The sequence below is a fragment of the Lynx canadensis genome, chromosome C1 (genome assembly GCF_007474595.2).
Source record: "Lynx canadensis isolate LIC74 chromosome C1, mLynCan4.pri.v2, whole genome shotgun sequence".
In the NCBI taxonomy this organism is placed as follows: Eukaryota; Metazoa; Chordata; class Mammalia; order Carnivora; family Felidae; genus Lynx; species Lynx canadensis.
In genome coordinates, this window is record NC_044310.1 from 220,378,504 (window position 1) to 220,392,133 (window position 13,630).

Sequence of the window (13,630 nt, forward strand, 5' to 3'; positions counted from 1 at the left end):
AGGCACGTATACTGGAAAGCAGAGCATAAAGCTGTCTCGATTCACAGAGGACATGAGAACATACATAGAAAATCCTAAGGATTCATAAAACTAATAACCTGATTATTTTTAAAGAGGGTGGAGGATGTAGGTTTTCAATGGACACTTCACCAAGGGAGGCACATGAATCACAAAGAAGCACATGAGAAAAACATTCACCATCATTAGTTACCAGGGAAATGCAAGTGAAGCCCTTAAGGAGCTACCATACACCAGCACCGGGCACTAGCACAGACAGGCCCCGCCTGTAGGGGCAGCAGGCCAAGCAGGGGCTGTGGGGGACCAGGGGTGGGAAGGGCAGGGGTGGACTCAGAGCACAAAGGGGATTCTGAGGGCGACGGAAAGGCCCTCAGACTCAGCTGTGGCCGTGACTGTGAGGTTGGGTAAGCCTCCCGACACTCCTGAACTATGTACTTAACGTCAGCACGTTTTATTGTCTGTAAACTCTCTCAATAAAGTTAATTTTTAATGTCATTGGAGGAGTAAGACAGGCAGGTAGCCACAGCTGAAAAGAAAATCCGAGGATTGGAAGATCTATGTGAATAAATAACCCCGAAGCAAGGACATAAAATCATGAGAGAGAAGTTAAGAGATTCAGGCTGAGATGATCTAACAGGGGGGAGAGTGGAGAGGAAGAAACATCAGAGGAGGTAAGAGCAAGTGAGCTTCGGTAACACAGAAATGAATGTACAGGTCCACACCCCCGAGGGAGGGGGCACCTGGGCCTGCCAGGTGTGAAAGATGGACAGGAAGCTGTGCTCACCGGGCGGGTGTGTCTGGGCAGGAATAACCAGACCCATCAAAGGAGCAGGCGGGTGCCCAGCCGCAGGCCCGCGCGGGCCCGAGCCCCGGAGCCGTGTCCCGGAGCCGCGCCTGCGGGAGGGCCCGTGGCTGGAGGAACCCAGCCACCAGCACACGGGGAGGCCGAAGTGGCTCCACCTCCAGACCAGGACGGTCACAGCAGAGCTGGCCACACGCCAAACGCGCAAAGCGGTGTCCAGGATGTGAAGGACTTAACTTGTCAAAGTCAAAACACTAGGCTTTTAGAAGACAATTAGAAAGACCGTCTGTAAGTTTTGGGCAAGGAGAGTTTTCTTCAACAAGACACACAAAGCTCTACCTGCAACAGAAGATTGAACATTTAGCATTAAAGTTGAGAACACCTGTTCACATACATACACACACATATAGACACACACACACACACACACACACACACACACACACACACCAAATGATAGAAATAAACCACAGGTTGGGAGAAGATATTTGCCACACATATATCACCAGAAAACATCCAGTATAGTTTAAAAGGTCAATCATTTAAAATTTACAAAATTCTAGGGCACCTGGGTGGCTCAGTCAATTAAGCGTCCGACTTCGGCTCAGGCCATGATCTCATGGTTCGTGAGTTCGAGTCCCAAGTCCGGCCCTGTGCTGACAGCTCAGAGCCTGCTTCAGATTCTGTGTCTCCCTCTCTCTCTGCCCCTCCTTCCCTCCCAAAAATAAACATTTTTTAAAAATTTACAAAATTCTAAAAGACACACCCAGTTCTATAGAAAAATGAAAACAAGGATTTCATTCAACAAGAAGAGGAAGCCCTAATGGCCAATAAACCTATAACAAAAGGTTTAATTTTATAAGCATAATCATGACAATTGTACACCGACTACATCAGCAAAACGTAATAATTCTAACATAGAGATGCTGTCCTCTGAGAGCACACGACCTGGCTTCATCAACCTTCAAACGCTCCTGTTTTCACAGGTTTAACTCAAATGCCAACCAGAAACACCTGCAAGTCCAGCCTTATGTTTTCAGGATCATTTTTCTGGGTTTTGCTTTGTCCTCTGTACCTGCTCTGAGCAGAAGATACAGGAAGTTGAACCAGAGAGCACCTGACGGTGTCTAAGAGTAATTCCATTGCTGTTGCTAGTTTTGATTTCAGAAGGCATGAGTGCCCCCCTCCACCCCGGACCCCCGAGACCAAACAGAAGCAAGAAGAGATTTGCAGGGAGCTTCTGGGAAAGTACCCTTTGCTCTTATGGGTGAACCTTTGGAAACAACCATCTTTCTCCCACTAGAACACAAGCTGGGAAGCAAACAGCTCCAACTGATCGCACCACTGCTGTACAACCAGGTGCAGAACCGGCCTCAGGGAGAAGCCAACATGATGGAGAGCAAAGCAGAGGATGGCAAGGATGGCATTCTGAGCCACTGGATAAACCCACCCTAAAATCCTCCTTCCTCTGGACTTCAGGTTTGGGGCCAATAACTACTCGGAGCCTTTCCAAGACCATCTGTGTCTCTCCCTTGGAGGCATCCTAGAGAATATCTAGGGTGACAGCTGCTGCGATGAGGCGGGGAGGGGGAAGCAAAAGGCACTTCCCAGACCTGAAAGGGCAATAAAGGCTTCCTGGAGGAGGCACCAGCAGAGCTGAGCACTGAAAACCGGGATGAAGAAGCCTTCCAGGCAGACAGAGGCACCTTAAGACAAAGATTCCCACAGTACCCCGGGGAGTTTGGGACACAGGAAAGTGGGTGGAGATGGCCTGGAAAAGTCAGGCATAACTCCCAGGGCTTCCTAAGCCTGCCCAAGCAGTCTGGACTTCTTACCAAATATTGTCTACGCTTGGGAGTAACATGACCAGATTGGCAGTTTACAAACATCACTCCAGGAGCAAAGGAGGTGGGGGATGGTGGGGAGGTAAGTAATACAGGCAAGAAATACAAGGTCTTACATTAAAGCAGTGGCAGAAAGAATACAGGAGTCCCCAAATATATAAAACAATTACTCACAAACATAAGCAACCTTATTGATAAGAATGTGGTAATTGCAGGGGACTTTAACTCTCCACTTACAGAAATGGATAGATCATCTAGACACACGGTCAATAAAGAAACAAGGGCCCTGAATGATACATTGGATCAGATGGACTTGACAGATATATTTAGAACTCTGCATCCCAAAGCAACAGAATATACTTTCTTCTCGAGTGCACATGGAACATTCTCCAAGACAGATCACATACTGGGTCACAAAATAGCCCTTCATAAGTATACGAGAATTGAAATCATACCATGCATACTTTCAGACCACAATGCTATGAAGCTTGAAATCAACCACAGGAAAAAGTCTGGAAAACCTCCAAAAGCATGGAGGTTAAAGAACACCCTACTAAAGAATGAGTCGGTCAACTAGGCAATTAGAGAAGAAATTAAAAAATACATGGAAACAAACGAAAGTGAAAATACAACAATCCAAACGTTTTGGGATGCAGCAAAGGCAGTCCTGAGAGGAAAATACATTGCAATCCAGGCCTATCTCAAGAAACAAGAAAAATCCCAAATACAAAATCTAACAGCACACCTAAAGGAAATAGAAGCAGAACAGCAAAGGCAGCCTAAACCCAGCAGAAGAAGAGAAATCATAAAGATCAGAGCAGAAATAAACAATATAGAATCTAAAAAAACTGTAGAGCAGATCAACGAAACCAAGAGTTGGATTTTTGAAAAAATAAACAAATTTGATTAAACTCTAGCCAGGCTTCTCAAAAAGAAAAGGGAGATGACCCAAATAGATAAAATCATGAATGAAAATGGAATTATTACAACCAATCCCTCAGAGATACAAGCAATTATCAGGGAATACTATGAAAAATTTTATGCCAACAAACTAGACAACCTGGAAGAAATGGACAAATTCCTGAACACCCACATGCTTCCAAAACTCAATTAGGAGAAAGTAGAAAGCTTGAACAGACCCATAACCAGCAAAGAAATTGAATCAGTCATCAAAAATCTCCCAACAAATAAGAGTCCAGGACCAGATGGCTTCCCAGGGGAGTTCTACCAGACGTTTAAAGCAGAGATAATACCTATCCTTCTCAAGCTATTCCAAAAAATAGAAAGGGAAGGAAAACTTCCAGACTCATTCTATGAAGCCAGTATTACTTTGATTCCTAAACCAGACAGAGACCCATTAAAAAAAGAGAACTACAGGCCAGTATCCCTGATGACTATGGATGCAAAAATTCTCAATAAGATACTAGCAAATCGAATTCAACAACATATAAAAAGAATTATTCACCATGATCAAGTGGGATTCATTCCTGGGATGCAGGGCTGGTTCAACATTAGCAAATCAATCAATGTGATACATCACATTAATAAAAGAAAAGAACCATATGATCCTGTCAATCAATGCAGAAAAGGCCTTTGACAAAATTCAGCAACTTCCTTAATAAAAACCCTCGAGAAAGTCGGGATAGAAGGAACATACTTAAACATCATAAAAGCCATTTATGAAAAGCCCACAGCTAACATCATCCTCAATGGGGAAAAACTGAGAGCTTTTTCCCTGAGATCAGGAACACGACAGGGATGTCCACTCTCACCGCTGTTGTTTAACATAGTGTTGAGAGTTCTAGCATCAGCAATCAGACAACAAAAGGAAATCAAAGGCATCAAAATTGGCAAAGATGAAATCAAGCTTTCACTTTTTGCAGATGACATGATATTATACATGGAAAATCCGATAGACTCCACCAAAAGTCTGCTAGAACTGATACATGAATTTAGCAAAGTTGCAGGATACAAACTCAATGTACAGAAATCAGTTGCATTCTTATACACTAATAATGAAGCAACAGAAAGACAAATAAAGAAACTGATCCCATTCACAATTGCACCAAGAAGCATAAAATACCTAGGGATAAATCTAACCAAAGATGTAAAAGATCTGTAGGCTGAAAACTATAGAAAGCTTATGCAGGAAATTGAAGAAGATATAAAGAAATGGAAAAACATTCCATGCTCATGGATTGGAAGAATAAATATTGTCAAAATGTCAATACTACCCAAAGCTATCTACACATTCAATGCAATCCCAATCAAAATTGTACCAGCATTCTTCTCGAAACTAGAACAAGCAATCCTAAAATTGATATGGAACCACAAAAGGCCCCTAATAGCCAAAGTAATTTTGAAGAAGAAGACCAAAGCAGGAGGCATCACAATCGCAGACTTTAGCCTCTACTACAAAGCTGTAATCATCAAGACAGCATGGTATTGGCACAAAAACAGACACATAGACCAATGGAATAGAATAGAAAGCCCAGAACTAATACCCACAAACGTATGGCCAACTAATCTTTGACAAAGCAGGAAAGAACATCCAATGGAAAAAAGACAGTCTCTTCAACAAATGGTGCTGAGGGAACTGGACAGCAACATGCAGAAGGTTGAAACTAGACCACTTTCTCACACCATTCACAAAAATAAACTCAAAATGGATAAAGGACCTGAATGTGAGACAGGAAACCATCAAAACCCTAGAGGAGAAAGCAGGAAAAGACCTCTCTGACCTCAGCCGTAGCAATTTCTTACTTGACACATCCCCAAAGGCAAGGGAATTAAAAGCAAAAATGAACTACTGGGACCTTATGAAGATAAAAATCTTCTGCACAGCAAAGGAAACAACCAACAAAACTAAAAGGCAACCAACGGAATGGGAAAAGATATTTGCAAATGACATATCGGACAAAGGGCTAGTATCCAAAATCTATAAAGAGCTCACCAAACTCCACACCCGAAAAACAAATAACCCAGTGAAGAAATGGGCAGAAAACATGAATAGACACTGCTTTAAAGAAGACATCCGGATGGCCAACAGGCACACGAAAAGATGCTCAACGTCGCCTCCTCATCAGGGAAATACAAATCAAAACCACACTCAGATATCACCTCACGCCAGTCAGAGTGGCCAAAATGAACAAATCAGGAGACTATAGATGCTGGAGAGGATGTGGAGAAACGGGAACCCTCTTTCACTGTTGGTGGGAATGCAAACTGGTACAGCCACTCTGGAAAACAGTGTGGAGTTTCCTCAAAAAATTAAAAATATACCTACCCTATGACCCAGCAATAGCACTGCTAGGAATTTACCCAAGGGATACAGGAGTACTGATGCATAGGGGCACTTGTACCCCAATGTTTATAGCAGCACTCTCAACAATAGCCAAATTATGGAAAGAGCCTAAATGTCCATCAACTGATGAATGGATAAAGAAATTGTGGTTTATATACACAATGGAGTACTACGTGGCAATGAGAAAGAATGAAATATGGCCATTTGTAGCAACGTGGATGGAACTGGAGAGTGTTATGCTAAGTGAAATAAGCCATACAGAGACAGACAGATACCATATGTTTTCACTCTTATGTGGATCCTGAGAAACTTAACAGAAACCCATGGGGGAGGGGAAGGAAAAAAAAAAAAAAAAGAGGTTAGAGTGGGAGAGAGCCAAAGCATAAGAGACTCTTAAAAACTGAGAACAAACTGAGGGTTGATGGCGGGTGGGAGGGAGGGGAGGGTGGGTGATGGGTATTGAGGAGGGCACTTTGGGGACGAGCACTGGGTGTTGTATGGAAACCAATTTGACAATAAATTTCATATATTGAAAAAAAAACAAAGTTGCATATGTAAAGTGAAAAAATAAAAAAATTAAAAAAAAATAAAACAAAGCAGTGGCAGAAAGATGGAGACAGGAACACACAGACAAAACTTGGCACAGAACTGACCTAGATACACTGGGTGATGAGCACAGAAGGAAAGGCATCAAGACGGCATCCCAAGTTTCCCGCTCAGGCCGCTGCCATGCTCTGGGAAAAGAAAAGCCGGTGAGGACAAGGTTCAGGATAAAGCCAGGTTTGTATGCGACACCCAAATGGAGATGGGGGAAGCAGTGGGCGTTCATGCCACAAATACCCGCTGGCAGGCACTGTTCTCGACGCTGGAGAGCAGCCGAGAGCAGGAGGCGGCCCCTGTTCTCCCAGACTCGCCATCCAGAGGGGGAACAGGCAACACGAGGTAAACAAAACACTCGCGGCCAACTCCGGGGTGGACGGCGCGCCGGTGGGGTTAGGCCCCGGCCGGGTCCCAGGGCCCTAGGGCCCCAGGGCGCCGCAAACGGCGGCAAGGCGGCAGCGGGCCACCACCAGCCGCAGCCACGCGAAGGGGACGCAGGGCTCGGGTGCGGCTCGTCCCCGGGCCGCGCCAGGAGCCAGCGGGTCGCGGGCCGGCTCTCTCCAGTGCAGGCATCTCACCTGAGGCCTGCCAGGGTCTCCCAGCCAAGTTCGCTTCACCCGCCGGGAAGGAGCGCATCCTCGCCTCCGGCCCCACCGGCCAATCGCAGAACGACTCGTGCCGATTGACAGGCCCTATGAGCCAACCACGAGTGCTTGTGGGCGGGACTCGGCGAGCTTGCGCGGGGAAGCCGGCGCTAACGGTTGCTAGGGACGCATCGGACTCCCTTTACGGCGCCTCGGAGGAGCCAAAAAAGACGGCGCCTCCGCCCGCGGGGTCTGACCGACACCGTTTCCTCGGGTCTCCGAATCCGGAAGGGTGAGCAGTGCGCAGCTCGCCTCTCTGCGGCCTCGGAGGTGGGGGGCGCGGGGGGGATCCCTCACGGGCCACGCACGCCCGAGGGGCCGAGGGACCGAGGGACCGACAGAGGCTGCGGCTCACAGTGGGCTGGGTCGACGTCCTGGACCCCCAAGACGCTGTCCCCGCACCTGCGGGTGGAGCTGGCCCCCGGTGCTCGGGCCCCGGCCCCTGGCCTCGGCTCCGACTCCGGCACGAGAGCGGGCGCCCTGCGCTGAGCGTTAACTGGAGGCCATCCCTTCACACGGACTAAATCCGCGCGGCGACATCGGGACGAAATTGGCCACTGTACAGACGCAACCTCTGAGCCCCGGAGGGGCCGGCACGCCCTCGACTGGCCCGCACTTTGCAGCCCCACGCAGAGACCCTCGATGAGCCCCAAGCATTTCCCAGATTCTTCTCTCCGCTCGCCTGCAGCCACGGCTCCGTGCATGAGGCCCCGACCGCCCCTGTCTTCTTCCCCGCTCCTCGCCTCCAGAAGCCTCCGGTGCGCTCTCAGATTACCTGTCCCTGGGAGGTGAGGCTGGCTACTCCTGGGGCTGAGGCCCGCATGGCCTCGCGAGTGGACTACAACTCCCATGAGGCGCGGAGGCTGCGCAGGCGCGTCGGGGGGTTCAAACATGGGCTGGGATTCCATTGGCTGAGCAGCACTGAGTCGGGAGCCCTGATTGGCTGAGGGGCCTGAGGCGACAGATTCCGGAAAGGGGAAGAGCAGCCAACATGGCGGCGGAACGCGGCGCGGGCCAGCAACAGTCGCAGGAGATGATGGAAGGTGAGTGGCTGCGTGGGGCGGCGGCCCAAGGGCCCCGCGGGCGGGGAGGCAGCGGCCCGCGCCGGTCCTGCCTGAGAAAAACGGGACTTCCCGCCTCTAGCCGTGGCCTGGGCCCCGCCGCGCGCCCTGACAGCTGCCAGCCGGCTCCGCGGGGCAGGGTCGGCCCGGGACCCCGGGACCCCGGGCCGAGACTGCGGCAGTCAGGAAGGCGCTGGCGGCCAGGAGGCGCCGGACCCACGGCCGGTGGGAGGGGAGAGCGGCGGCGCAGTAGAGTGGGTGGGGACTGACGACGCGGTGGTTCGACAGCCCCGGCGTCCACCAGCTGGCGGGAGCCTCGTACCGAACCTCTCTCTGAGCCTGGCCCATGGGGTCGGTCCCTTGGGCAGCTACCTGGAAAAGTAAGGCGCACGGCCCCATGGGACCTGCCCCAGTCGGCTCGTGGGTGAACGTGGTGGAGGTGGAGAAGAGTCCTCTCTTAAGCAAATGTGTTGTGGGGAACGGGTGGCAAGGAGCCGAGAGGTTGAGTTCTGCAGAGGGGATGCCTGGTTTAAAAACTATTCTAGTTCCAAAAAGACTAAATTCAACTCTTTAGCTTTGTTGAAAAAAATCACATGCATATTGTGTGTGCATATAGTTATATACACACAGCAGTTGGAGAGTCAGTCATGTTTTCCTAGTGCTTATATGCTTTGGGCTCTGCTGGTTTGGAGGGGAAGTGGGGATGAGGTCAGAGCTCCAGAAGAGCAGCTACTGTCTGATGTGTAAACTAGTAGGTAAGAAGGGAGGCGGGGTGCGAAGAGGAGCTGGCCTGTTTGGAGTGATGGCTGCCCAGCCAAAGCCACCTCTGAGCTGAGCCTTGACAGATAACTACAAATCACCAGGTTGGGGAAAGATCAAAGATCATTTCAGGAGAGAGAAAGACAAAGGCAAAGAGCTGTGAAAAGAATGCGGTCTGCCTGGAAGAAAATTTGACCAAGAATAACAGTCCTGTTGGAGGAGGGTGGCAAGAGAGGGTCATGGTGGACCTTGGTGAAGGGTCTTGGATCCTTTTAAGCAAGAAAGTGCCTCTTCCTGTCTGCTCTCCTCGACTCCCCGCGTCCCAGTCTACTCCTTCCTCTTCAACTGTTTTCCATGTCTTGGTAAAAGGAAAATACAAAACCTAGGTGATCCTCTCTCTCCCACTCCCAGCCATCCAATTAATCAGTTCTGGTGACTCTATATCCTTAGTATCTCTTAAGTCTTCAGTACCTCTTCCGTTCCCTCTGCCAAGACTTTGAACCACCCCATTTCCCAGTGTCCCAAAGTCACCTTATATTCTGATCTACTGTCCCATGCTCCAGACCTTCTGCTGCCTTCAGGATAGAGTCCCAGGTTTCATTAGCTAGGTCCCTGCCACCCTGGTCTCAGCCACGCCACCCCATCTCCCAGTAGAACTTGCTCTCCCTTCGCCATGACCACAGAGTGCCCTGTGCCTGGTGATCACTAGTTTACTTAGTGTTGACTGCGTGTCACACACATGCTGACTGCTGCTTTTGTGCCTTTTCAACTTTAGCCCTGACAGCGCCTCTGGTAAATGGGTCCTAAACTAGCCTTCTACAGATGAGGAGAGTGAGGCTGGAAAAGGAGAGAGCCTGCCAAAGGGCAAATTGAAATCTCAGCTGGAGCCAGAAACATTCCAGAAACTTGGAGTCAAAGATCAGATTTGGATTTTAGAATCAAGTCAGATTCTCTGGCAATGCAGAATGGATTCGACAGAGCCAGAAAAGCCACCGAGAGACCAGTCGGGAGGCCTGGCAGTTGCCAGGGAGGGGAAGAAGGAATGGATTTGGAGGTTTGGGAGCTGGATTTCGTAAGGACTTGGTTTTATCCAGCAGTCCTTTCCTGGGTACTGTTTTCCTAGGCCCAGGAGGAGACAGAAAGGAGAAGTAGAACTCCTGTCCTCAAAGAGCACACCCCTCTGTGGATAAGCCGTAGGCAGGAAAGAAAATGCTTTCAGTATGGTTGATAACTCCCAGTAATTCATTAGTGTTTCAGCTCTTCCAGATTCCAAGACAGGTCATGGAAAATGTTAGGAGAAAGGAAAATGATGTGACAGTCTCCCCAAAGAATTTTTATCAGTCTGCTATACTTAGTCATTGCCTTATTTATTAATTCAAAAAATATTTATTTACCAGCCTTTCAAAACTCTCGGCTGGTATCACCGTGTGCTGGTGTTTGGCATCAGTGACCTCTATGTGGGGCAGTTGGCACTACTGGCTGTCTTCTCCTTTGTCATTACAGCCCCCCCCCCCCTCCCGCCCACAGTCTGATTTGAGTTAGTCTTGATTTCTTTCAGAACGTGGGCCTGTGACGGGGCTGGTTTTCTTGGCCAAATGGATAGTGGAGCGTGGATGAAGGTATGTGGTGGGAGGGTCACACGGTCCCCTGTACACGGATGTCCAGGCTGAAAGTGAGCCGCGCAGGAGGTACTTCATTGCGTCGCTGTCAGTACGTTCAGTCACAAATGACCCAGGGCCTTCAGAACACCTGGTAATTCTTCAGTCTTCTCGAGGGCAGGAACAGTATGTTACTCATCTTCGGACCCCTGTGTCCTCTCTGCTCTGCCTTCCCCCACTCAAGTTGTCCCCACCTCTGTGCGCTGCAGGTGGCGCCCAAGAAATGGAATACAGGTGTTTGTCGAACTGAATTCAACGAACGATTCTGAATGAAGTCTTTTTGAGTTACAACTGGATATCAGTCTATTCTGTGTTCTTCAGAAGGTCACATAAAGTGGCCGTGACTTCTTACTGATGTGTGTGCGTTCAGTTGACAGGCGAGTCGAATCTGAAGAGTCTGGCGATGAAGAGGGGAAGAAGCAGAGCGGCGGTATAGTGGCAGACGTCAGCGAGCACAGCCTGAAGGACGGAGAGGAGCAGGGGGAGGAAGACCCAGAAGGTACCAGGCCGAGTTAAGAGCCTTTCACTCACCAAGGGCGGGAGGCGGGGCGGGTGCGGCCATGTGGCACGCGATCCACCCGACACCCACCCCACGGTGGGTGTTGGGGAGGCAAGGGCGGCGGGAGGACTGCTGTGCGAGAGGGGGTTCGTATGGCGAGCTCTCGTTCCGCTGATGCAGCGTTGGAGGCCCTCTGGGGGCTGGGGGCCGTGTGCTCTGGGGGCGTGCGCCCTCTGTGGTACTCCCTTAGTGAGCTGACTCGTGGACGGCATCCACAGGCAGGATGCATCTCTTTGGAATTGCACTGAAGGCAAACACGACGACTAATGTTACTGGTGCCAGCGTGGCATGTGGAGCAGGATCAGAAAATCGCGTTATTAACCGTATATTCGGAAAGCGAGACGTGAAATAAATATTTTGGCTGGTGATGCTTTTGTTTCCTATCGTAGTAACATACACTAATTTCAGAATAGCACTCTTAGTATTTTGGAGAAGTCGTTTGAGTCCTGCTTCACCATACTTCCAGGCAGGAATTGACTCTTAAGATACCTAGATGTTTGAAAAATTGTCTTAGGTGGAAACTATCTCCATAGCCTCCTATTGTTTTAGTGATTAACAGCAACAAAATTAACTTACAGATGAGAAAAGTAAATTCTCAGTCCATAATGGGTGGTTTTTCACCCTACCAACCATGATCTTTGGTTAGAAAGTAGATTTACATTGAAAAGAAGTGAGACAGGGGCGCCCGGGTGGCTCAGTCGGTTGAGCGTCCGACTTCGGCTCTGGTATGATCTCAGATCGTGAGTTCAAGCCCCGCGTCGGGCTCTGTGCTGACAGCTCAGAGCCCGGAGCCTGCTTCGGATTCTGTGTCTCCCTTGCTCTCTGCCCCTCGCCTGTTCGCACCCTGTCGCTCTCTCCCAAGACTACGTAAGCATTAAAAAAAAAAGAAGAAAAAAAGAAGTGAGACAGAGCATAGGAGCAGACAGAAAGATGTCCAAGGTATGTTATTAGGTGAGAGTAGCAAATTACAAAACAGTATGCACGTTAAAATTTTATTGTTAAAAATATTAGTAATATGTAAGTTTTAACATACTTAACAGAGAAAACACATCAAGTTTCAGTTGAGGGTCTCCGAACAGCAGGTGTGAGAGGGTCTTGTACTTTCTGCGTCTTCTAGATTTATATACAATGTGTGGACTTCTAAGGTGTTAATAGTCATGTACTACCCTTATGATAACAAGAAAACACAAATTTATAAGAAAACAAGACTAATTTTTAAAATAACATTGTGCTCTGTGCCAGTGAGGATGATTGGTAACTATGACAACCTAATTTTAAGGCAAAAGGAGATTACCATGAAAGTGTCAGCCACGTTTACTTTGGAATGCCAGAGTCGATATTCTGGAAGTGATGTGGGTGGAATACGTACACGGGAGTGATGGATGAGAGCTTTCGTTACCGTCTTAACTGAGTCACAGACGACCGAGAGAGTGGGAGCGTCGCCTGCTCTCGGCGTCTGAACACCTGGCGCTCATGGAGAACCGGAGAGGCGGTGGGGCCCTGTCATGGGGCTCCTCTCCCTGGGTGGTGAGACCTGCTCCCTGTGGCCTGCCCAAGGGCTCGTGGTGACAGAGTAGAGGAGCTGGACTTGAGCGCAGCTTGTCAAATCCAGAGTTCCTTCCTCCAGACCGCTGGCTGATTAGAAGCGCTCTGGGAATATACATTTTTATAAGTCCTTAAGAGAAACCAGGACTCACTCCCACTTGTATTTGTCTAAGTGCTAAGTTCAAATAAAACAAATTCAAACATGTCGACTGTTACCTTTCACTTATTTTCCCTAGCTTTTTTTTTTTTTTTTTTTTTTTTTTTAAAAGATCAACAAATACATGGTACATTTGGGAAAACATTCTAGGCTGGCGACTGTTTCAGAGGTTAAGCTGATGTTTTGAGGGGCCTGCCCTATGTGCTGGATGGACAGACAGAAGCACTTTACGCTGTGTGAGCACCTGTCCTGAGGAGAGCCCGGGCCCAGTTTCCACCCACGGGCCCTGCTCCATTGTCTGCACCTGCCCTGGACTCTCCTGGCGCCCTGCTTTGGACACTGGGTGGCCTGGACACCTGCCTTCGTTGCAGCTTCCTGAGTTCATGGACACTGCATTTGTGCTGCCTTGGGCTGAGGGGTAATTTGGCTATTTCTCTTGGTTTTGCCCAACTCCTTTTACTTCGTTCCTAGGTTGGTTGATATCCTCTAAAGTTACAGCAAGTGACTCTGGCTCCACTTGCCCCCTGTGCTGCTGCCTTTTCTCACGTTCTGCTCTGCCACACCCTGCACTGAGGTGACATACGCACCATCTCCCCCAGCAAGCGGGCTCGGCCTGCGGAGGACACCGCGAGGCTCTGCTTCGTCCTGCCCTCGGAGCACGCCACCGCTTTGACCGAGG

At 49.1% G+C, this 13,630-nt stretch overlaps 2 protein-coding genes and 1 long non-coding RNA gene across 5 annotated transcripts in view; 2 read left to right on the forward strand and 1 right to left on the reverse strand.

Moving 5' to 3' along the window:
- The window catches only part of PASK (PAS domain containing serine/threonine kinase), a 40,471-nt gene extending 32,900 nt beyond the window's left edge, over window positions 1-7,571 (reverse strand). The window contains exons 1-2 of the mRNA XM_030327590.1: window positions 7,147-7,571; window positions 6,622-6,702 (exon numbers count right to left, since the gene is read on the reverse strand). The gene's annotated coding sequence lies outside the window, so the exon portion shown is untranslated. The remainder of the gene's footprint in view (window positions 1-6,621; window positions 6,703-7,146) is intronic.
- A 91-nt stretch (window positions 7,572-7,662) lies between these two features.
- Window positions 7,663-13,630, forward strand: part of PPP1R7 (protein phosphatase 1 regulatory subunit 7) — a 29,641-nt gene continuing 23,673 nt past the window's right edge. Inside the window, exons 1-3 of one of the 3 annotated variants that reach the window (XM_030327612.1) lie at window positions 8,210-8,255; window positions 10,591-10,651; window positions 11,061-11,189. Coding sequence is in view for 2 of the 3 variants with exons in the window: in XM_030327610.2 (XP_030183470.1) it covers window positions 8,204-8,255; window positions 11,061-11,201 (193 nt within the window). In the remaining variant the exon portion in view is untranslated. Of the gene's footprint in view, window positions 8,256-10,590; window positions 10,652-11,060; window positions 11,202-13,630 lie in introns of all 3 variants that reach the window. The other 2 variants (XM_030327610.2, XM_030327611.2) reach the window with 2 other exon arrangements.
- Window positions 12,015-12,999, forward strand: LOC115522033. The gene is made up of 2 exons (XR_003971231.1): window positions 12,015-12,188; window positions 12,529-12,999. It is a non-coding gene; the product is annotated as an uncharacterized LOC115522033 (long non-coding RNA).